General features: G+C 37.6%; 1 protein-coding gene across 1 annotated transcript in view; it reads left to right on the top strand.

The window, feature by feature from the left end:
• The window catches only part of LOC122816617 (cytochrome P450 2K6-like), a 353,165-nt gene that overhangs the window by 136,209 nt on the left and 194,096 nt on the right, over positions 1-22,860 (top strand). Inside the window, exon 3 of the mRNA XM_044089525.1 lies at positions 14,343-14,492. Coding sequence (XP_043945460.1) covers positions 14,343-14,492 — 150 coding nt within the window. The remainder of the gene's footprint in view (positions 1-14,342; positions 14,493-22,860) is intronic.

Genomic DNA, 22,860 nt, shown 5'->3' with positions numbered 1-22,860 from the left:
ACTAGCAACTGCAATATTCAGATTATCAACATGACTGTTGAAAGAAGCCATTTTGTCAAGGTCTAAGCACAAATATTAGCTGCAAAAATCAGTTCAAACTGCTGCCTTAGTTTTCACACAACTGTTGCCGTATCATAAGTGGTGCTCTCAGCAGACTATTTTGCAGATTAGTGCAAATGCTGCTGTCAATCATAGTGGCAGTAAGAGTGCTAAAACTCATCAGGGGCATGAGAAGGTCAGAAGTGACTGTAGTAAATAGGTATCTCTAAGCTGTATGGAGAAGGGCAGATAACTGGTCTCTCATTCCTGGAAACAGGTTTAGTTTTAGTTATAGATACATAACACACTTGGTACAACACAGTTAAGTTCTTTTGTCCCCCCCCCCACATCTCAGTCCCTTGAATTCAGAAACAATCTTCTAAACTAGATTAAAGTCTGTCCACCACAGTTAACTTCATTCACCTTACTCAGAGGCTTTCTGTGGTGATAAGGGAATTTAAGGTGTCTTCTCTTGGGATACGACTTGACCATGTAAATGACAACTTCATACTGCATAACTTTCCTTAGAAGATTTCTCTCCTAGCCATTTGGAAGCAGTCAGGGTCTGACTGCAGAGCAGGTGAGAAAAAAGGACAGTCAGACACTGACACTCTATTTTTTCATTTTTCTCTGTAAAGAAAAGTTTTAGATGCACTGGGAACATAGGAAGACTTAAAAGAGTAGTGGTTGGAAAGGGAGGTTCGAAGACGACAGATCAGGCTAAAATGTTAAGGGCATTTTTCTGCTGTTATGAATGTAGGAAATCACTTAATTTTGCAGCAATGATGTGTTTCTGTTAAAAAAATCTAACCTGTTCGTGAATTGTATCAAATTATATGTAGTCTGTATAATGTTAGCATCTGGTCACTACTTTATGCATAGACGAAATTTAGGTGACACGATTTTTGTCTTCTTCTATAATTTTTGAAATCAGCGAGACAAAAAACTATGAATAACAATGTATGAATGATTTCCCCTAACATGATTAAACTTTGTAATCATAAGAGCTGGTACTTTGTTATGAATACAATAGGTTAACGGCTACCCAGACAGTGTGTTCACAAATATATCATTTTATAATAGAGTTGATGCCATTAAGGCAGTTAAGTGTATGATATCCCTGATGTCTAGTTGATCCCTATACCACAGTCAGTACAGCAAAATGGTGGGTACAGCCATGCCGATCTACATGGCTGAGCTTATTCTTGAATCACTTGGTGTGTAGATGCCTTTTGGGAGGCAGTTCTGGTAGAGGGAGCACATGGCTAATTAGCTTATGCTTCTGCCAGATATCCTCATTAGCATTCAGCATGGTTACAGGGCCAGGCCTATACAGTGCTGCACAACTTTATGCTAGAGCACCATGTAGCACCACGCTGAATCAGATAAAGGTGCTGCAAAGTGTACATGGAGATATATGCATTATGGTATGTTAAAGAATCCCAGCCCATATTTTTCTCATGTTTGGGTAATCAGTATATCAGTACAAGCTAGTCAAATGATCATTTTTCAGACAATAAATAAAGGCTAATAGTGAGGCATAATTACTCACTGAGAAGCTGAATGAGTGACAGCTCTAACATATGTTCATTTTGAAACATACCTGGACTTTTAAACTGCAGCGTCTTGTGGTCTGCTAAATGTACAAACAATATTAGTACAAGCTAGTCAAATGATCATTTTTCAGACAATAAATAAAGGCTAATAGTGAGGCATGATTACTCACTGAGAAGTTGAATGAGTGACAGCTGTAACATATGTTCATTTTGAAACATACCTGGACTTTTTAACTGCAGCGTCTTGTGGTCTGCTATTAAAATACCACCAAGACCACCGATCCAAGAAGTAAGCAATTTTAATGAAACACTTAGCGCCTCGGCTTGCACAGCCTTCCAAGAGTAAAAACACTACAAAACACTCTTACTTAAATACAGCATATTGCACAAGACAATTAATCAATTAAGCATACAATTTAAAAATCACATACTTCCAATTACATTCCTTGTTGAGTCCCTGAGGCTCCAAAATACCATACTTTAAAATCAAGAGGGTTTCTTTTTTTAAAAGTTTATTTTTTAAGGACAAACATTCAACTATACCAACCTGCAATGTTTCCAGAACACAAGCCCTAAGAGAATCTGGATCAGAATTGTGTGCTGTCATGAAATGGCTCCCAAGGGGACATTCTAGTTTTTTTTATTTTTTATTGATAAGTTGATAAATTGTCTTGTGCAATATGTTGTATTTAAGTAAGAGTGTTGTGTAGTGTTTTTATTCTTGGAAGGCTATGCAAGCCAAGCGCTAAGTGTTTCATTAAAATTGCTTACTTCTTGGATTGGTGGTCTTGGTGGTATTTTAATATTTTATTTTTTGCCTTTTTTAAGTTGTATTTGTTGTAATATTAGATATTCTAATTGAAAACTACAATGCCATCTTTAATACCTCTTTGGATAAAGTAAGTGTACATAATGCTTGCTTTGTTAAAACTGGGCATTTATTACATTTAATGTCCCAGAAAAATCTGAGCAGCAACTGGCAAGAATGAAAAGAGATGATCAGGAAAAACATTTAAACATGAATTAAAATAATGTGGCTGCGAAGTGCATATGATTTTGGCATTTAAAATAATCTCAAGATGTAGACTGTGGATATGTTAATGAATTTGGTCACCTAATTTCTGGATAATATTATTAGCAAAATAGCATTTTTGATAGATTTAATATCTAGAAACTTTACAAGTCTGTTCCTGGTACCTGTGCATGTAACATTTAAATGTACTGAATACTAACACTTTGGCATAATATAAAGGGTGTCATTTAACAGGAAATATGATACTTTTATTTCTGCCATGACTAGAAAGCAAGTTGCTAAGAGACAAAAAAAATGGAGTAGTTATGTTTTTTTATCCTTCACTTTTGGGTAATCAAAATAAATGTACTGAGGAAGGATAAACCATGAGTAAAAAAATGACAAAATTAAATACATTTTTAAACATGTGTCTTAGCAGATGCTGGTTGTTAAAACAACAAAGGCTGTTAGCATGATACTTAAGATGTGAAAAAATCTAATTTTAAGAACAAAGATGCAGTTTAGAGTTTCAAAAAAATATCAGATTAAAGCATGTCTTTATTTAAAGAATATATTAGTGATTTTACAGCTATACAAATGCTTAAAAATAATGAAAAAAATCCTGTCTTATTTCCCAGATCAGTTGCTATCCTTAACAGTATTTGTAATAGCACAAGACTATATTAGTTGTTCTAATGAGGTCTATGGAAAATTCAGTGACTGTTTCATTCTGCTCAAATAAAATATTTAAATACTTTTATAGTATTGCCATTGCAGAACCAGGGATTTTCACACAATGTAAAAGGAAAATACACACACACACACACACACACACACACACACACACATATATATATATATATCTATATATATATATATAGCTCCCCTATATAATCTCGAAATATTGAAATCTCAAATTTCAGTATCTCGAGACCATAAAGGTGAATGTTCAAAATCCTGAAACCCAAAACCGCGAAACACAAAAGATCAAACATAAACACACCATACACCGCACAACACATACACTATCCTACCCACACTACAACAAATCAAACAACAAAACATTCACAAACACAACAACACAAACCAACACACTTATACTACATATAAGCAGGGGGGGCAAGCCCCCCTGCACCTCACACCCCCCTACGTATATATACTAACTCCAAGATCGCACAAACAGGAAAAGACAGCAAACTCACACCCAGACATTCTATAGTCCCTTGCATGCACACACACACACACACACACACACACACACACACACACACACACACACACACACACACACACACACACACACACACACACACACATCACACATATACAAACAGCAACACATCCAACACTTATACATGCACTCACCTGCCTACCCTAACCCACATGTACAACTTACAAACACACTCACATACATTCAAAATCCCACCCAAAGTCCTTACAAAACACTCACTTACCTTAAATCACACCCACATCTACACACAACACCATACACCATCCACACAAACCACAGCACATAAAAAAGCGTAAAGCCATAACCGCAAATTCGAGATATTTGAATTTGCGATTATGCACTTTTGCTAGTCTAAGAATTTGCCTTAATGGTCTCGGGATACTGAAATTTGAGATTTCAGTATTTCGAGATTATAGATTCATAGATTCATAGATTCATAGATTAGTACTAGGCTAACTGCCCTTGCGAGACATTTTAAGCCTAGCCAATTATCCCCTGTGAGATTCAAACCCTGTACCTTCTGTTTGTAAGGCAAATACCTTAACCATTAGGCCACCCTCCCAACCCCAATAAAGGGGAACTATATATATATATATATCTATATATATATATATATATATATATAGATATATATATATATATGTATATATATATATATATATATATATATATATATATATATATATATATATATATATATATATATATATATATATATATATATATATACAGGATCAGATCACTACTAAATCCCGAATACTGACAATACCGAAGACCAGAATCCTGAGATCAGATACCAAAAAGACGAGAAGACCGGAAGGCCAGAAGTGCGAAATTTTAAATCCCGAACACTACACTAAACATACACCACACACATACACATACATACACCTTCACCCAAAACACAAACACACAAACCTACACTACATAAAATAGGGGGTGCAAGCTCCCCTGCACCCTCCATGTGGGGGGCTGCACCCCTCATACCCCTCCTACTTAAATAGCCTAACTCCAAGGTCACACTATACAGACAAACACACGTAAACACCACCACACACCTACATACCCCACAGACACACACACACACACATATCACAGTCACAACACACACTAAAGCCCCTAACCAACACAACCAAACATAGATACTTACCTAACCTCCTGACATCTCCGTACTTCGTGATTTTGAAATTCGTGCTTCTGGTCTTCCGGTCTTCTTGTCTTTTGGGTATCTCGTCTCGGGAGACCGATCTTCGGTATTATAAGTATTTGGGATTTAGTAGTGATCCCATATATATGCATACACAAGCACACACAAATAGATGTACTTGCTCATACACACACACACACACACACACACACACACACAAATATCTAGGTATATAAAGACATATATATACATGTACATGGACGCAAACAGATATATGTATATAAATATAGGTGTAGATACAGATGTATAAACGCATAGACACACTCATGCACATACATATCTATATATATGTATATATATATATATATATATATATATATATACACACACACACACACACACACACACACACACACACACACACACACAAAGAGAGAGAGAAAGAGAGAGAGAAGGAGAGGGAGAGAGACACACACCACATAAGAATATTATGCTCAGACTGATCCTTTACCAAACTCTTGTGTAGTTTGCCAACAAGAACTATTTGCAATAGATGTGAGCAAAACATTTTATTTGGTTCATTTACCACCCTTATTTAAAATCATAGAAAATGTTCAGTTATTGAAAAAATATACTTATGCTACTAAAGATTTATCATCTTCTACATTTATAAAAAGTAATTGTGAAATCTCACCACCCATAAAAATCTCCACATGTACTAGCAAACCGTGTCCTTTGTCATTCTATTTGTTTAAACTATGTTTACCCCTTTTTTCAAAATCCTTTAGAATCCCTCCTCATCAATAATTAAATTTGCCAGTACTTGTGTTAACATTATCTCCTTTGCAAATATCTTGTTACATTTTCATAATTTTTCTAAAATCTATGCCTCACTTAAGAACTTAGTCAATCTTGTTAAATCTTGACAAAACAACTCTTTCCTTGCATGAATTTAAAACAATATACTTGACTTCTCATTTGTGAATTATATTAATATCTAATTGAAAGAACTTAAATACAGTGGAGTCACAAATCTGATATATTCTTTACTGAATAAATGCAAATACTGACTCAGGCAAAATTAGAGCAGACTTACACAACTGGAAAAAGTTTGAGCTTAATTAATTAATGAGAATAAACAAAAACAGCACATTCAAAGTGATCTTGGTCACAATTCAGACAAGCAAGGAAGCAAACCTTTTTAGGGCTTTTATTCTTTATTACCAACAGAGCATCTTCAGAATACAAAGCTCCAGTTCCTCACTGTTTTTATACTTACATCACATGACAGATCTTAATTATTTAATTAACAAGCAACTAACTCACAACAAAAAAATAAAAAAATACAAATATAAATATATTTAACCAATAAATAAAAATAAAAAAGAATAAATATTAATTAAATATTTAACACTTTCTTATAACTTTTGTGCCAGTAAAAAAGTTTAATATTATATTTAATGAGAATATCAATCATTAAGAGATATGTTTCACCTAGACTATTTTACTTTTGAAATGAACATAGTTTTTATATTCCACAAAAAGATTTTAAATCAGTATAGAATATTATTTTATCATTTATTAGGAGCAAGGAGAATCCTAGAATATGGTTAAATCACCGCTCAGATCTGAAAACAAAGCAGGGACTCAAACTCCTCTTTATTTTCCTCTTCTACATGATTTCTACATGATTTCTAAGCTAGTAACATTGCTGGATATTTTAGGTTATTTTATTATTCTTCCTTACAATACCATTAACTTGATTTCGGCAATGAGTTTTGTCATAGATGAATGAATTATTCCTAAAACACTTCTTTTTCTTGATAAAGCTTCCAGTATTTTGCATTGTCATCTGATTTTGTCTGAAAGCTTTAAAGCTGAGGTCCCAGGAATTTTAATATGTGAATAAAAGTTCATTTTTAAATTGTTTTATCAGGCAAGAGTATTTTGTATTTGATATTTTCATCTGAGTCTCAAGCAAGAGAGAAAACAACTAACATTGTTATCTTCTTGGTTCAATATAAAATAAACCATCATATCTCTTTCTTGTACAACTCAATATTACATTTATTGGACTTTTGATCTGTATATATATTCTTCTAATCACTTAGGTTCATAGGTTCATAGGTTCATACTAGGCTATCTGCCCGAGGGCATTTACAAGCCTAGCCCATCGTTTTGTGGCTTACGCCACCCCTTTAGTATGGGGAACTATACCCATTATTTTGCTGTGCCTCTGTCGAGCAGTGACACTGAGGTTATCCCTGGGGTATATCTGTGATCTCCCATCCATTGGTCAAGATTTCTCTTGAACAAGGCCAGCGAGGTGCTCTGCCTCACATGTACCGGGATTTTGTTCCACAGCATAGGGAGTCTTTGGGTGATGAATCTATCCCTCCAGCACGTCCTATTAATAGCCGTGTCAAGGTTTAAGTCTCCGCCCTTGTGGCTCTGATGGATCTAGATTTTTGAGGTGAAGCATATTCATCAAATCTGGGTTTGACATGGCCTTGTATGTTAGGCAAAGGTCACCTCTGAGCAAGCGGTAAGTGACTGAATAGAGCTGGAGTTCTTTCAGTCGGGCAGCATAGGACAGATTTTTGAGACCCTTTATCCTTTTGGTGAGGAACTTTTGTGGCCTCTCCAGCTGCTGCAAGTGTCGGGTCAGATACATTCGAATGGGGCATTGTACTCAATCATTGGTCTGATGAGTGATGAGTAAAGGGAGACTATGACCTCCCTTGATCTAGATGAGAATCCCTTCATGATAAGGTGGGCAATGTAGAAGGTCTTCCTAACTACTTTAGCTACATGGGTGTCGAATGACAGACTACTATCAACCTGGGTCCCCAGGTCCCTGATAACTTCTTCTGTGCTCAGTGGATTGCCACCTATTTGGTAGCTAGGGGTAACCTTGTTTTTCCCGAAGGGTATGACTATACATTTTTTGGCATTTAACTTTAGGCCGTGGCTCTGGCACCAGTTATCCGTTTCTGTGAGACCCTTCTGAAGGATATCTGTATCAGATGTGTTTTCTACTATGGCGCCAGTTTGCAGTCATCTGCAAACTTTGTCAGCCATAACCCTCCTGTGTTTGCTTGTACTTCGGAAAAGTAGATGCCAAACAAGAGTGGGCCCAGGACTGAGCCCTGTGGGACACCACTTGTGACAGGCTTTGAGTCTGACATGGCGCCAGCAACTCTGACCCTGTGGGTTCTGTCACTCAGCCAGTTTGCAACCCATCTTGTGATGTATGGGTTGACATTTAAGCTGATGAGTTTTTCAATGATACCCGAGTGGGGTATTGTATCGAAGGCCTTAGCCAGATCGAGGTAGGCTGTATGGACTGCCTTTCCCTCATCAATGGCTTTGGTGACTGTTTCAAAAAGTCAACCAAGTTTAAAAGGCATGATCTGCCTTTGACAAAGCCAAACTGGGTTGGATCCAAAGTCTGCAAATTCCTATGTCTTTATTTATGAGGTCCATTATGATCCTCTCCATGGCTTTGCAGATAAGGCTTGTCAAGCTAATGGACCGGTAATTTCCAGGGTCGGTGGAGGCACTGCCTTTGTGAAGTGGTACCACAGTTGCAGTGCGCCACTCCTGGAGTGCGTATCCAGAGGTAAGACTTTGATTAAACAGCTGTCCTAGCTGTGGGTTTAATTCCTCATTGAGTTCATGGAGCACACAGCCGGGGACACCATCAGGTCCCATGGATGCTGTGTTTTTTGCTTTGGAGAGAGCAGTTCTCACTTGGGCGCTGGAGATGTTTGGGGGCTGCAATCGTTTGGTATAGATATCTCTCCTTTTGGGGGAGGGGAGAAGTTTGCACTGAACCTGTCAGCCAGTATGTTGGCAATGTCTGTAGGATCAGTAATCTTCACATCATTTTGAACTAGCTCTGAGCATATCTGGGAGTTTCCTCCCAGGTTTCTAACATAGCTAAAGAAGGCCTTATGATTGTCTTTTGAGTCTTTAGCTATTTTTCTCTCGAAATTTGCTTTGGATGATTTTATGAGAGCTCTTAGTTTTTACTTATAGTGATCAAGGGTGTCTTACCTTTTAAGGATTTTGCTCTATCTTGTAGTAGCTTCCTCCTTTTGTTGTAGAGTTTGTTTATGGCTGGGGTCCACCAGACTGGACGCTTGCCTTTGGTACAAAGAGTCTTTGTTTTGCTTGGGATTGCCTTATCCATGCAGTCCTGCAGGTGCTGGTAGAAGGCATTTGTAAGTGATTCAGCAGCTTGAGTACTGTTTTCCGCCGCTCGGGGCCTTAAAGGAGACCACACTAGTCTTTAGAAGTGTGAAGTTGGCTTTTGAGAAGTTCTTTACTGTGGTCTTTTTATTTCAGGTGGGGTGGGATGAGGACCTCCAGCGAGATTAGTTTGTGGTCTGATCTCACCAGTGAGGGGTACACCTCCGGTGTTGAACATTGTGCTCCCATGTTCGTGATGATGAGATCAAGTATGTTATCTCCTCTTGTGGGATGGTGACTAGTTGTTCCATGGCATTTGAGTTTATGAATTCCAGGAACTTTTGGGCTAGGGTGTTTGGGCTTGAGTAGTGTTCCCAGTCTATATTAGGGTAATTGAAGTCACCTAGTATGATGGTGTTTGGTGATACATTTATCCCTCTAGTGTTTTCAAGAAGGCCATGTGAGGTTCCTGAGTTTGTGAGGGTGGCCTGTAACATGCTACAATTTGCAGAGCAGTCTTGCCTATGGTTAATTGCACCTGGATGGTCTCCGATGCATCGTGCATTGCCACCAGTCTTGAGGTGTGGGTGTCCTTGATGAATATGGATACCCCCCCTCCTTGCTTGGTATTGTCTGGATTTTGGGGCCGGAACACATGATATGAGGTAAAACCTGATAGCGCTGGGGTGCTCTCAGGAGCCTTGAACCAGGTTTCTGTCACAGCACAGACATCGATGTTCTCCATACTGAGAAGGGCCTCGAGTGCGTGCATTTTGAGATTTAGACTTCTGGCATTGAGCAGCATTACCCTTAGTTTTTTTCCTTTTTGTGTTCTAGGGTGGTAGGTTTAGAATTTGAGCCTTGCCTAAAAAAGGCACTATGGGGGTGGCAAGAGCCTTTGCCAATATCCGGAATCCCAGGGGTGACAGGTGCAAGCCGTCCCTTGCGAAGCAGCGTGGCTTGTCCAGCATGTCATCCCAGGCAGACAGACACTGGATCCCCTTTGAATGACACCAGTGTTTAAGCCAATTGTTAAAGCTGATCATCTTATCTCTGTATTTTGGCATCATTCTTGGTGAAGGTAGGATACTGCTCAAGGTCAGGGTCATACCTGCCTGGGCTACATAATCAGAGAGCTCATCAATGTCTCTTTTCATGTAGTCCAAGGAGGTATGTCTCAGGTCGTTTACACCAGCGTGGACAATGACTGAGTCATATTTGTACCTGCTGTTGAGAGACCTGAGTGCTTGCGTTATGTGGCGGATTCTAGCGCCTGACAGGCAGCTTACTGTGACCTTCTCCTTACTCAGTCTGGTGAGCGGGACGTCAGTGTGTCTGACTATGGAGTCACCAATGACTAGTGTGTCTGGCATTGTGTTTGGCCTTAAGGGCTGTGACTGTTTGACACTCTGACTGTGAGGTCTATGTGTTGCAGGTGTTGTGTTCTGAGGTGGTGGTTGTTTGGGTGTCTGCTTTGGTGGCCTCTGCTGTTTTGGTAGATTTTGATCAGAGCCTCCAGTATGTCTTTGTGTGTTTATGTGTATGATTTGAGGTTGTAATGGTACTATGTGAGACTGGGTCTATAGTGTGTGTGGTAACCTTCTCCTCCTGACTGGTCTTGCCAGTCCTATGTTGAGAGAGCTCAGCCTCCAGTTTGGCCGTATAGTTGCATCTCTCGCATGTATTTGTGTTTTGTGGGAGGAGGAGAGGGTTGTCTGTGTACATGAGGCAATTGTAACATTGCCTCAATATTCCCAGGTTAACCAGCTGAGCAGGAGAGGACACTAGCAACTGATCCCTCGACATGCTAGAAGGAATAGACAAAAAACTTTAAAAAAGATTCCGGGGACGTGGGTGACCGAGAAATGGGGGTTGCCTTTTGGGGTACTATCTATGACAAGAGTGCCGTATCAAGGTAATAAGTACTGTAGGAGCAAGTGCTACGTTTAACAGATAGAGAATAGTCTACTTGGAGTCAAGTAGAGATGATCTTTTTAATTATAGGATAAGCTGATTAGATCAGTAGTATAGTTCGAGGAAGGTAGTTTTAAGGGAAAATTTGAAGAGTGGACTTTAGGTAGCCCGAATAGTTTAAACCTGCTTAACCGCTGCTGCCCTAGTGTGCAACGGTAGCAACTCCGCGCTAAATCGGGCTAAATCGCGCTAATGCGCGCTAAAGCGTGCTTTATAGCAGGGGGCTGGAAAAGACAGGAAATGACCCCAAATGGCCAATAAACTACAAGTTACTGCCTTAAACCACTCCTCTGAGGACAAATGAAGGAGTTATGGAAATGACCCCTAGTGGCCAATAAAACTACAGTTTCAAGTCAGTAACCACCTCTCCGGGGGGCAGGGAAGCTGCTCAATGTTAGTCACTGCCACTGATGAACACAGAGACCCTCCTTCAGCCCAAGCAAAAATGGCCTCACAGAAACTTTCAAACAGTTCAGGAACAGCAAGCCTGTAACTGAACTTTTTTAATTCTCAGAAAAGTGGGAAAAAAGCAAGATTTTTTTTTTTTTGTTTGTTTTTTACAGAGATAGCAGAGGTTCACAAGTAATATCAAGTTATAACAGTGCAGTAAATGACCCCACACAAGAGTGCTAGGTCAAGGACAGAAAATATGCAAGTTTTAAGAAAAAAATGAAATGCTCAAGCTAGGCAGCTATGCAGAAAAACTTAGCAAATAAACAGAGAAAAAATACTTAAATCTCAAAAGTGGCTCCCTTCTTCTCTCAGCGTTTTTTCCTCTTGGAGGGTGCTTCACCAACAGCCAACAAGCCTGAAAAGACGCTCAAACCACGAGGCAACTAGGTTTTAAGAGAGGAAGATGAAGGAGTTATGGAAATGACCCCTAGTGGCCAATAAAACTACAGTTTCAAGTCAGTAACCACCTCTCCGGGGGGCAGGGAAGCTGCTCAATGTTAGTCACTGCCACTGATGAACACAGAGACCCTCCTTCAGCCCAAGCAAAAATGGCCTCACAGAAACTTTGTTATTAAAACAGACTAACATTATCCACAGTTGTGAACAAATCTGGATTAATCTTTACAAGTTGTACCATTTTCTGAATTAATTCATCAACAATTAATGCTTCTTACATGATACCTATATGAGTTACTAGTTGTTATGGGCAAAATCATTTCATCCAGATGTACTATTTGTGAAGGAAACACAACTGCCAGTGCTGTATATATATTTTTGGTCATGTACATCTGTTCAAACAAGTCAGTTATTCTTGTCCAGCAAACTTGAAAAATGTAAAATTGTAAGTGCTAAATATTTATTTGTTTCTTTCTTTGTTGTTTATTTGCCTTTATTTACTAGAAAAGTCCAACTGGGCTTTGCCCCTTTTTAGTGAAGTTTGAAGGAGAAAAGCATCAAGTTACATTCCTTTGAAAAGGTAACAGTAAAGATATACTATAACAGTCAGGATTATCTGACTAAGAGATGATTTGAAAGTTATGCACAGCATGTAATATTTGCAGCATGTTTAGCACAGTCACTTCTATAGAACATAGTATATATATATATATATATATATATATATATATATATATATATATATATCATACAAAACTTCTACACTTCAATAGCACCTTCAGCATCATGTGTATGTACATTCTTCCTCTATAATATTAGCACATGGTCAGCAGGAAAGGCAATGCATATTTTATCAACAACTTACATTCATTGGAGACCTGTAACCGGGAGTTTACTATAATATAAACATAAGAATTTGGGGACATTTGCTTGATATGACATAATGAGTTTCGGAATTATTAACAGAGCTGGTATAAGGACGATACTCAATATTGACAGGTATGATTTCATTGAGATTGTAAATTATATATGGTATAAGATTTAGAATAAAAAGGGTGTCATGATAATGGGGTTGGTACAAGTGCAGGACCATTTAATTGAGAGGTATGGTTTCAATGAGACACTAATTTGAAATTCAAAGAGAAATTAAATGTGGTTGGTATAACAATTTATTAGGTACCGCTGCTTCAGACATTACTGCATATATCAATTCTTTCATATTTTTTCCTTACAATTGGGCCATTTTTATTGTCAAACACTGTATTAAAATAGAATATATTTCTTTAAAGAAGTAGATGACATTTCTGAATTTCTCATTTTATTCATCTAAATGTCACCACACTTTCTTTAACTTACTGATAAGTTTCCTCTCCTCTGATAAATATCATCTGCAGTTCTGGGTGCTGAATGACAGATGGGACTTAACAACACCTGCAGTTACTGCAGGCCTGGATGGGATTTTCTCTCCCTAAAACTTCTTAATATATGTAAATTATTTTACCTTGCTGGACATTATTCAGATGAAGTCAACTTAATCAATGAGCCCTTATTTTGAAACTACTGGTTCCTCACTTCCCAATTTATTCATTTTATGATGTACATGAGAAATCACTTTTAGATAGGAGCACTACAAGTGTCTATCACAATGTTAATTTCAAAAGTTCTCTCTGTGCCGTTAAAAGTTGAAGATTTAAAACTGTGTTGAGTGAAATGTGATCATTAAAAACGGTGAGTAAGAGCTCAGCCTGTTAGCATTATTAGAAGCACACTGCAGATGCATGTTTAAATCTGATAGTAACTGTTTTAAAGTATATTCCTTACTCAACTCTCCCCATATAGTTTAATAAATCTAATTTTGATACTCTTTATCTTACATTAAAAACGAAGAGACAAATCATTATCTGAAAATATCGCAGTGCTCTTGAACATTATATGGCACCAAATGATATAGTTTTCCTATAGTGTTACATATGACAGTGGCCCCTAAATGGCTAAATATGGTTAATTATTGTCTAGAAGTAGAATTCTGAGGATTAAAGCTACAAATTGGCAGCAAGTGCCATCCTTTAGTCCTTAGTCTGATTCTTGTTTGACCTCATATGCTGTGTGACTGTAAAAAAAACATTTATCCATGTGCTGATACCACATCAACTCCTGACAACAGGTACTTGGGGTTACCATTTAACCAATTAATACAATTCTGGTTCACATATAGCTTGTGGGAATAAAAAATAAATCCACTGCTCAGAGATATTAACACTTAAGGAAATCAATCTTACTGAAATTTTTGAAACAGAAATTGAAGTGTTAGGTAACGGAATATTTTGATATTATTACTAGGTATAATTTTTGGCCATGGAGAGAGCTGGAAAACTATGCGACGGTTTGCTTTATCAACAATGCGAGATTTTGGAATGGGAAAGAAAAATATTGAAGACCGGATCCATCAGGAGGCTCAGATGCTGATTAGATATTTTGAATCTCACAAAGGTTGGTATATACAATTGTAACAATTGTATATGATGTTTCGAAAGAGCCAAATATATCAAATAATGCTGAATGTTCAAAAAGTTGTAGCTGCTGTCTTAAGACAATGTTAAACTTGATCACTAGCTGCTTGTACTCTTTATTCTGCATCACTTTTTCTCTGTATCTGTCATATGAACCTGTTACTCTGGCTTTTCTATTGGAGATATTGTTTCCACAGAAGCAGAGCAAGCTGTGTTCTCAGCTGCCATTACTGTTTTTGTTCAAAGTCATCTAAGTACTTAAATCATGTTTTTTCTGATTCTTCCTTCACTGGGAATCAAACATAATTATTTCCTATGGTGAAAATCACTATTGGAAACACTTGCAAATTTCATTTTTAAGCAAATTTACATGTATTGACTGCTCTCTACACTGAATTAACAAAAGTTAGGACTGTAGACAAATGCACATAGTCACTCTTTTGAAGTCTGTGTGCCATATCTGAATCCTGACTATAAAAGAAAACAGTCAGTGCACCATAAAAAATTGGGTCAATATCATATTCTCGAAAGCTGACAATGTTGAATCTGACATTGTCGGCACGAGAATATTGAATGCTCAGAATCTCGAGCGTGTAAACGGAAATCTCCGTAAGGGGAGATTTCCATTTACTGCAATGTAATGCAGTCTCGGGTTTGGTATATTTAAATAGCACAGGGTGTGGGGGGGTGCAGGGGGCTTGCCCCCCTGCTTAAACTCGTTGGGGTACTTTTTTCTTTTTTTTTTTGCCTTTTTATAAGGTCGACGTTTGAAGACATCGACCATATGTTGTTCGATGTTTTCAACCATCAATCTTATAATATAGACCCAAAAAATTAATACTAATTTTCCTCAAAAAAAAGTTAAACCGAGAAGCAAAGAACACAAACCAATAGTTTTGAAGATAAGAGTATTGATCAAGCATCCACATACAAAAACAATAACTACATTTTAAAACACCAGTAACATTGATTAATTGTTTATTTATTCTGATTGGTTTTGAGTTTATTTAGTGGGTGTATATAATGTGGTGTTTTATTTCCTTCATTCAGTCTGAAGAAGTCTTGAGAAAGACGGAAGTGCTTACTGGATGTTATTGGAAGTTTGGAATAAAGCCACGTTTGCTCATTATTTTTTATTTTTTTTTTTGTGTTTATACAGTTTTGCAACTTTTTATCCACTTGTTCTTTTTAATAACTATATTATTCATAATGCAGAGCATTATGGGAAATATATGCATATTCCTGTCAAATAATTTGAATGGGTTCATTTCCTAGCTAATGTTCACTGTAACCAAATGCCTTCCAACAAAATCTGCACAGGTCAAAACAACAGGTGTTTAGATGTTTAATGCTTTAGTAAGATTGTAACATAAATGAACTCTGAGCCATGAATAAAGTTGATAAAGTTGCTAATACTTCATGGCATGCAGCATTTGCTCACCCTGTGAAAAAGGCATATTAAAAGTATAAAATAAGGACAAAAAGATAGAAATCCCAAATCAACTGCACCGAAGAACATATTATTCAGAAAGCCATTCTAATAAATAAGTAAATGCACACATACATACATGCATACACACAGAGAGATAAATTGGTAAAAATAGTCTACACATACACTGTTTTGCTTCCACTGCAAAAATTAACTGCAAAACTTAAAGTATTTTCTTAAAGTCTTCCATTCAAACAACCAAGACTATATACCATACTATGTTGCTCGATAATTACTATATGAGTCTGCTTCTATCACTCTGCAGTTGTTTGGCCTATAGGTCTCATTGATTATAATAGTAGTAGTTATTGTAATAGTTGTACAAGACAAAAAAAGTGTTTTCATTTCTTGATCTGATTTTAAATTCATTTTAACAGTCGGTATCTGCTTTAGGTAAGGTCTGTAAGCCTATATTAGTGATTCCAGTACATACCTGCACTGCATTTTTGCTGTTTTAGGTGGCCAAACTGCTGCTATTAAGTCCTGGTTTCATTCTTGTGTACTGAGTGCATGTCAGGCTAGTTTAGGACTTGTCTTTGCGTTGGGGCAGTTCTAGGCCAGTTATCTCAGAGCTGAGGGTCTAATTTTGTTTCCTCCCAACCACTCTGTTGTAGTTGTGTTCTTAAACCCAGTGTATCTGTTGTTGCCTGTCTCAGCTGGGGTGCCTTCTTTGCGGAGACTGCATGTCCTCCCTGTCTTTGTGTGGGTTTCCAGTGGATGCTCTGGTTTCTTCCCACATTCCAAAGACATGCATGTAGTACATTTCTCCCCAGTTTCACCCTGGACCTCCACTGAAAATGGGCTCTGTCCCAGTCGGACTTCCTGGTAAACAGATGTTAAATAAATAAATAAATTCCCTCCCTCTCTCCATTCATTGGCTCTGAACAGTAAGCACATAAGCATCATTTTGCAAGGTATCTCCCCTTAAACTACTTACCAGGCTAAAAGATCTTTGATAAAAGTGCTTAATATCGAGTGTGCTGATACTGCTTGGATTGATTTTAGTATCAAATTAGTGAGTTTTTTAACTATAATTAGTTTACTGGTTCTGGCTTGTGGCAGAAGAAGATGTCCAGGCTAGTCAATTTATACTGAAATTTAAATACTCAGTAGCAAGTCCACCCAGATATATTCTGAAACCAAACTACAAGCAGTGTTAGTTACTCCATCCCCAGAGTCCTTCCTGTCGGTATCATGGATCAGCACTTCCTCACAACTTCTGCAGCTAGCCTGATTGAGATGGGTGTCTTGAGACACTGTAAGAATTGTCCCATGCTGTCTGATGATCATCTATTATGTAAACAGCATAAAAAGTGCATGAGATGTACATATATAATATCATTGGAAGCAAAAATCTTACACACAGAATAAACAGAGACAGCAAAATTGTCATCAGTACACCACTCATTACACCTCCCCAAGGACATCACAATACACATAATCCATCATATGCTGAGGTTATAAAAATTAACTTGCCTAAACCTCAAAGACCACCAAACTGCAACACAGGAACAAAGCACACTCAGCACATTAAGTTTAATTCCTCACATAGCATAAGGAGTCCCAAAGTCACAGATGCTTAGCCCATAAGGCAGGTATCAACCCAACCAAACATTCTTGTTATAGGTGACACCATTGTAAGACATACAGATGTGCCTCTTTCCAGGCTGAGCAAGAAAAGAGTATCAGTTAGTTGCATGTCTGGTGCCAGGATCCATCAGATCATGCATGTAGTTTAGTCCTTGAATAACACATACCAGTATGACTCTGTCATAGTTCATGCCGGTGTCAATGGTATGAGGTGTACCTTTTTGGATTATATGAACAGAGACATGATGGAGTTGTCAAACCATGTGTCCAAGGCAGCTATGAGCTTAGCACTGAGCAGCATTCTACCTTATCCTAGGATGATGCCATTATATAAACAAAAATAATTAACTTCTTTGGTGTCATTCAAAGGGGCTCCAATATTTGTCAACCTAGGAGGATATTATTGACACACCATGCTGCTTTGTTAGGGATGGCCTGCATCTGTCCCCTCTAGGGTTTTGATTATTGGCAAAAATATTGCCCACCCCATAGTGCCTTTATAAGCAATACCAACCTGATAAATCTACCAACATAAAACAAACAAAGGAAAATATGAAGGTGTTATTGATCAATGCTTGGAGCCTGAACAAGTAACTCCACTCCTACAAGCCTTTCTCATCCTGGAATACATTGAAGTCTGAGTAGTGACTGAGTCGTAGTTTAAAATAGCAGAGATCACACTAGCTGTGCAAGGCTATAATGCCTTCCACATGTTTAGACAAGCTACTACACAGGAGAGGAAAAAAGGTGGAGGTGTATCAGTCTACATTCAGAAGAGACTAACATCAAGGCTGGTGAAGTAGTATGATGCACTAGAGCTTCTTCATGTCCAAATAACCATTGGAAAGGTCCCACACCACATATTAGCTAGCTATAGACCACCCTCTATGACAACAGAAAGCCACAACATCTATCTACTGGAACTAAAATCAATTACCATTCAACCCAATACCATTTTCCTAGGTAATCTAAACTATTCACCTATAGACTGGGAAACGTATACTACCACTAGTGTGCAAGCACAGAGATTTCTGGACTTTGTCAATTGAAATGCCCTGGAACAATTAGTCATAGTATCCACTAGGAGGAATAGCATCTTAGATCTTGCTCTTATTAATATGGAAGCATCTTGGACCATCCCTTGTGTATCTTCATCACTTGTTAGGTCTGACCATAAAGCAGTCTCCTTCAAAATACCGTTAGAAATGTCTTTAAGAGAGACTACCTCCTCCTAAGTGATATATTGTTAAGTTTCAAGTTCCCACTAAACCCACTTAACTGCACTGAATACACAGAAATATACACCTTCACACTATACCAGCATGTAAACAGCTGCACAGATGCAGCTGTATCCCATAGGAGCAAGTGCAGGGCAAACCCCAGAAATAAACCCACATGGTGGAACCATAATATCAGCAAGCTTTATAATAAAAGGAAAATATTTATGACCAAAAGTAAGAAGAGTAATTCTCAGACTGTTAGAGCCCTTGTCACTGAAATAAACATATAAATCACAAGCTTAATAAAATTTACCAAAGCCAAGTTTGAGGCTAAAATAGCTACTCAAGCCAAAGGCAATCACAAGGCATTTTTTAGTTATGTTCATAATCTTAAAAGCACAATGGACCTAGTAAAAATGGTGTTACTTATACTGAGGCTGAAGATATAATGAACCTACTGGATGATAAACTTAGCTCTAACTTTACCCATCTCTCCCCTTTGTCTGTCCCTGAATATATACCTGAAACTGTCTAACCTTCAGCTATCACATAGAAGTCCAAGTCCTAAAAGTGCTATCAAAAGCTAAAAATACTGCATTGATGGGTCCTGACAGTATCCCTGGATGCATCTTAAATAGCATGACGCAGGTTTAGATACACCACTAACAACACTGTTCCGTCTTAGCCTCCATGCAGGTTTTGTACCAAGTGAATGGAGAACAGCTACAGTCATTCATTTGCATAAGGGAGGACCTTCCATAGACACAGGCAATTATACAACCTTAAGTCTGAGCAGCCTCATATGAAAAGCCATGGAAATACTTATCATGGACTTCATCAATCAGGACACAGGGAACCTCCAAACACTAGACCCATCTCAGTTTTGATTCATTAATGGCAGCTCATGTCTTGTGGATGTTTTGAAAAGGTCACCAAAGCATTGGATGAAGACAAAACTGTACGCACTACATACCTGGGCCTGGCCAAACCTGTTGACACAATTCCCCACTCAGGCATAGTAGAAAAGCTTAATAAACTGGAAATAACCCCCATGTCGTCTATTGGATTGCCATCTGGCTCAGATATATAGGATGCAGATAATCAAAATGGAAAATTTCCTCCACAAAGAGACTAGGCAGTCCCCAGTGGAGTCCCCTGGGGTTCTGTGCCATGATCTCTCCTGTTTGGCATCTACTTTTCTGAAGTAAAAGTCAATACCAAAGGGCTCTGGCTGACTAAGTTTGCAGATAAATTCCAGCTTGGAGCAGTGAGCAGTCACTGAATTCCCAAATGGATTGGCCAGCCTGCAGGAAAGATTGCCTCAAATAAATAACTGGTGTCAAAGTTATGGTCTAAAATTAAATGCCAGAAATGCATTAGTCTATCTTTAGGGAAGTCATCTACACCAGGTAACTATCACATTGACAAAACACTGCTAAGAGTTGAACAACATGTATCTATTGTTGTAAGAAAGTCCTTCTATATTGCACAGCTTATAAACAAAGGGACTGTGTGTAAATCTAGGGATGTCATTGTCCCCTTTTACTTTACCTCCATTAGACCAGTCATTGAATATAATATCCCATTTAGCATGTATTTGTCCAGACACATGTAACAATTGGAATGCCCACAGAGATACCGTACTAAGATAATACAAGGCCTAAACAACATGTCCTACATGGACTGACTCAAAGCTCTGTCACTATACTACGGATTGTTAATAGGTGACCTGTGTTTGGCATAAAAGCCATCCTATGACCCATTACTGATGGATTTACAGCACATTAGCAAGACAAATGGCATCAGAAATACTCAGTCTTGGGATCTAAGCCTTTTCTGCAATATCAACAGAATGGTTTAGAGAGATAGGTATATTTTGCAGAGAATAACACTGGTGTGGAACAGACTCCCCATTTACATAAAACATAGTTTATACCTGTCTATTTTCATGTGCAATTTAGATCTATGGATGGGAATCAGAAAATTTACTCCAGGACTTCCTCCTGTACTACTAATGGACAGATGCAGCTTCTAAATGCTTTGGTCCCATGCATGGGTCCCCTCAGATTATTTATGGTATGATTCCAGTTATTCTCGTTAGAGGTAATATATAATTATTGACCATGGAATGGGGAAGGCCAATCCATAACCAAATGGGATAGGATATTTTGAACACAAAATGAAAATTGGCTAGGTTTAAAATGGCCAGCAAGGGTAGCTACCTTAGTATTTACCTATGAACCTATAAATGCCTGGCTCTTTTTTGTGTTGAAAAGAGATCTTTGCCATTTTTTTCTCCTTTATGTCATAGCAGCCCTGGTTATGAGAATCGACCAGAGATATGCACAGGTTTACTCACAAGTTCTCCTGCCAGCTTGTTCATTGTTAAAAAACAAATATGCGAAAAGATAGCAGATACTTCCTAAAATAGAAATTTATTAAACATTAAAAATGGTAAAGCGCTTTTCATCTACTCAATAGCAGACTTCATCAGACCACCATTTAATACAGAGAATCCTTTAAATACTAGTGTATATCAACAGTTACCACCCCCAATCACAACTTCAAAAGGAAATGATGTAAGCATACTGTTAGTACAAAAAATTGTTAAACATACATTATGCTAAAAATATATAATTTTTGACATATACATATAAAAATGAATGAATATAAAACCTATGCTCATTAAAAAATGAAGTTAATTATTAATTATTAGTTCATCTACTCAAAGCTTTTAACCTTAAAAAGTAGGAGTTGCTATGGATTCACCCTGTGGGACCATGTTTTCCAACTTGATAATGGCCCAATGGGAACAGAAGCACATATTTAATAGTGCATATGAACAGTATATTGTCCTATATTTGCGATATTTGGATGATATTTTTATTTTATGGAGGAGTTAGCAGCAGCAGGTGGATGATTTTTATGGAATATATCAATAATGCAACTCAATTTTTGAGGTTTACGTACAATGTTGATAGACAGGAGAGTAATTACTTCGGTGTGAATCTGAGAAAGGACAAGGTCAACAAGAAGTTTGTAGCAAAAATTCACAGAAAACCCACCTATTCGAATAGCCTTCTTCATTATACAAGCTCCCATCCTGTTATTAACAAAAGAGCGATTATAAAAGGCCAATTAGCACATTGTTCATTAAGACTTGGTTTATAGTATGATTGTAATAATAATTGCCATCTTAATTTAGCTTTTTCTAAAATTAAACTCCAGGGACCACCCCTTGGTTGCTCATAAATCTGCTGAATGGCACAAAATTCGAAATTATGATCAACACATGCCTGTGTATGTTTTGCTAATGGATTAGCTAAATTCCCCCTCCTTATGGCATACAAATGTTCATACACCCTTTCTTTTATCGTTCTTGTGGTTTTTCCTATATAATACACAGAACATTTTTTACAGTTAGCTGCGTATACCACCCCTTTTGATTTGAAATTCAATTTCTGATGAATATAATACTTTTTACCATTAATTTCAACCTGTTCACCTTGATACATATACTTACAAAAAGTGCACATGCCACATTTTTTCATACCCCCACCTTTTTCTTTGCTGTAACATCGTTCAGTGAGATTTTTGATATTCCTACCCTTCCTTGCAATCATTTTAATACCATTCTGAAATTTATTGGCAATAATTGATTCCTCATCCAAAAGTCTACAATTTTTAAAAATTATTGATTTAATTTCAAAAAATGCACATTAAATGTAGTTATAAAGGCATTAACATAATCAATTCTCATGTTTTGACTAGCCCTGTGCATTTCCACCAATAATCCATCTCTATTGAGAATAGGTACAAAATAACCATTTTCTCTTTTTTGTTTTACTTCAAGAAACAATTCATTCAGCAAGTCCTCTGGGTAGCCCCTACTCAAAAACATGTTTATAAGATTCTTACACTCATCAAGAAATTCATTATGTAAACTAACGATCCTTGCGGCATGCACCAATTGGCCTTTTATAACCACTCTTTTGTTAATAACAGGATGGGAGCATGTATAATGAAGAAGGCTATTCGAATAGGTGGGT

Source organism: Protopterus annectens, chromosome 12.part0 (assembly GCF_019279795.1).
Source record: "Protopterus annectens isolate FY-2018-M chromosome 12.part0, PAN1.0, whole genome shotgun sequence".
NCBI classification, from domain to species: Eukaryota; Metazoa; Chordata; order Ceratodontiformes; family Protopteridae; genus Protopterus; species Protopterus annectens.
The sequence above is the reverse complement of the archived record's forward strand: the minus strand, read 5'-3'. Positions and strand labels throughout refer to the sequence as shown.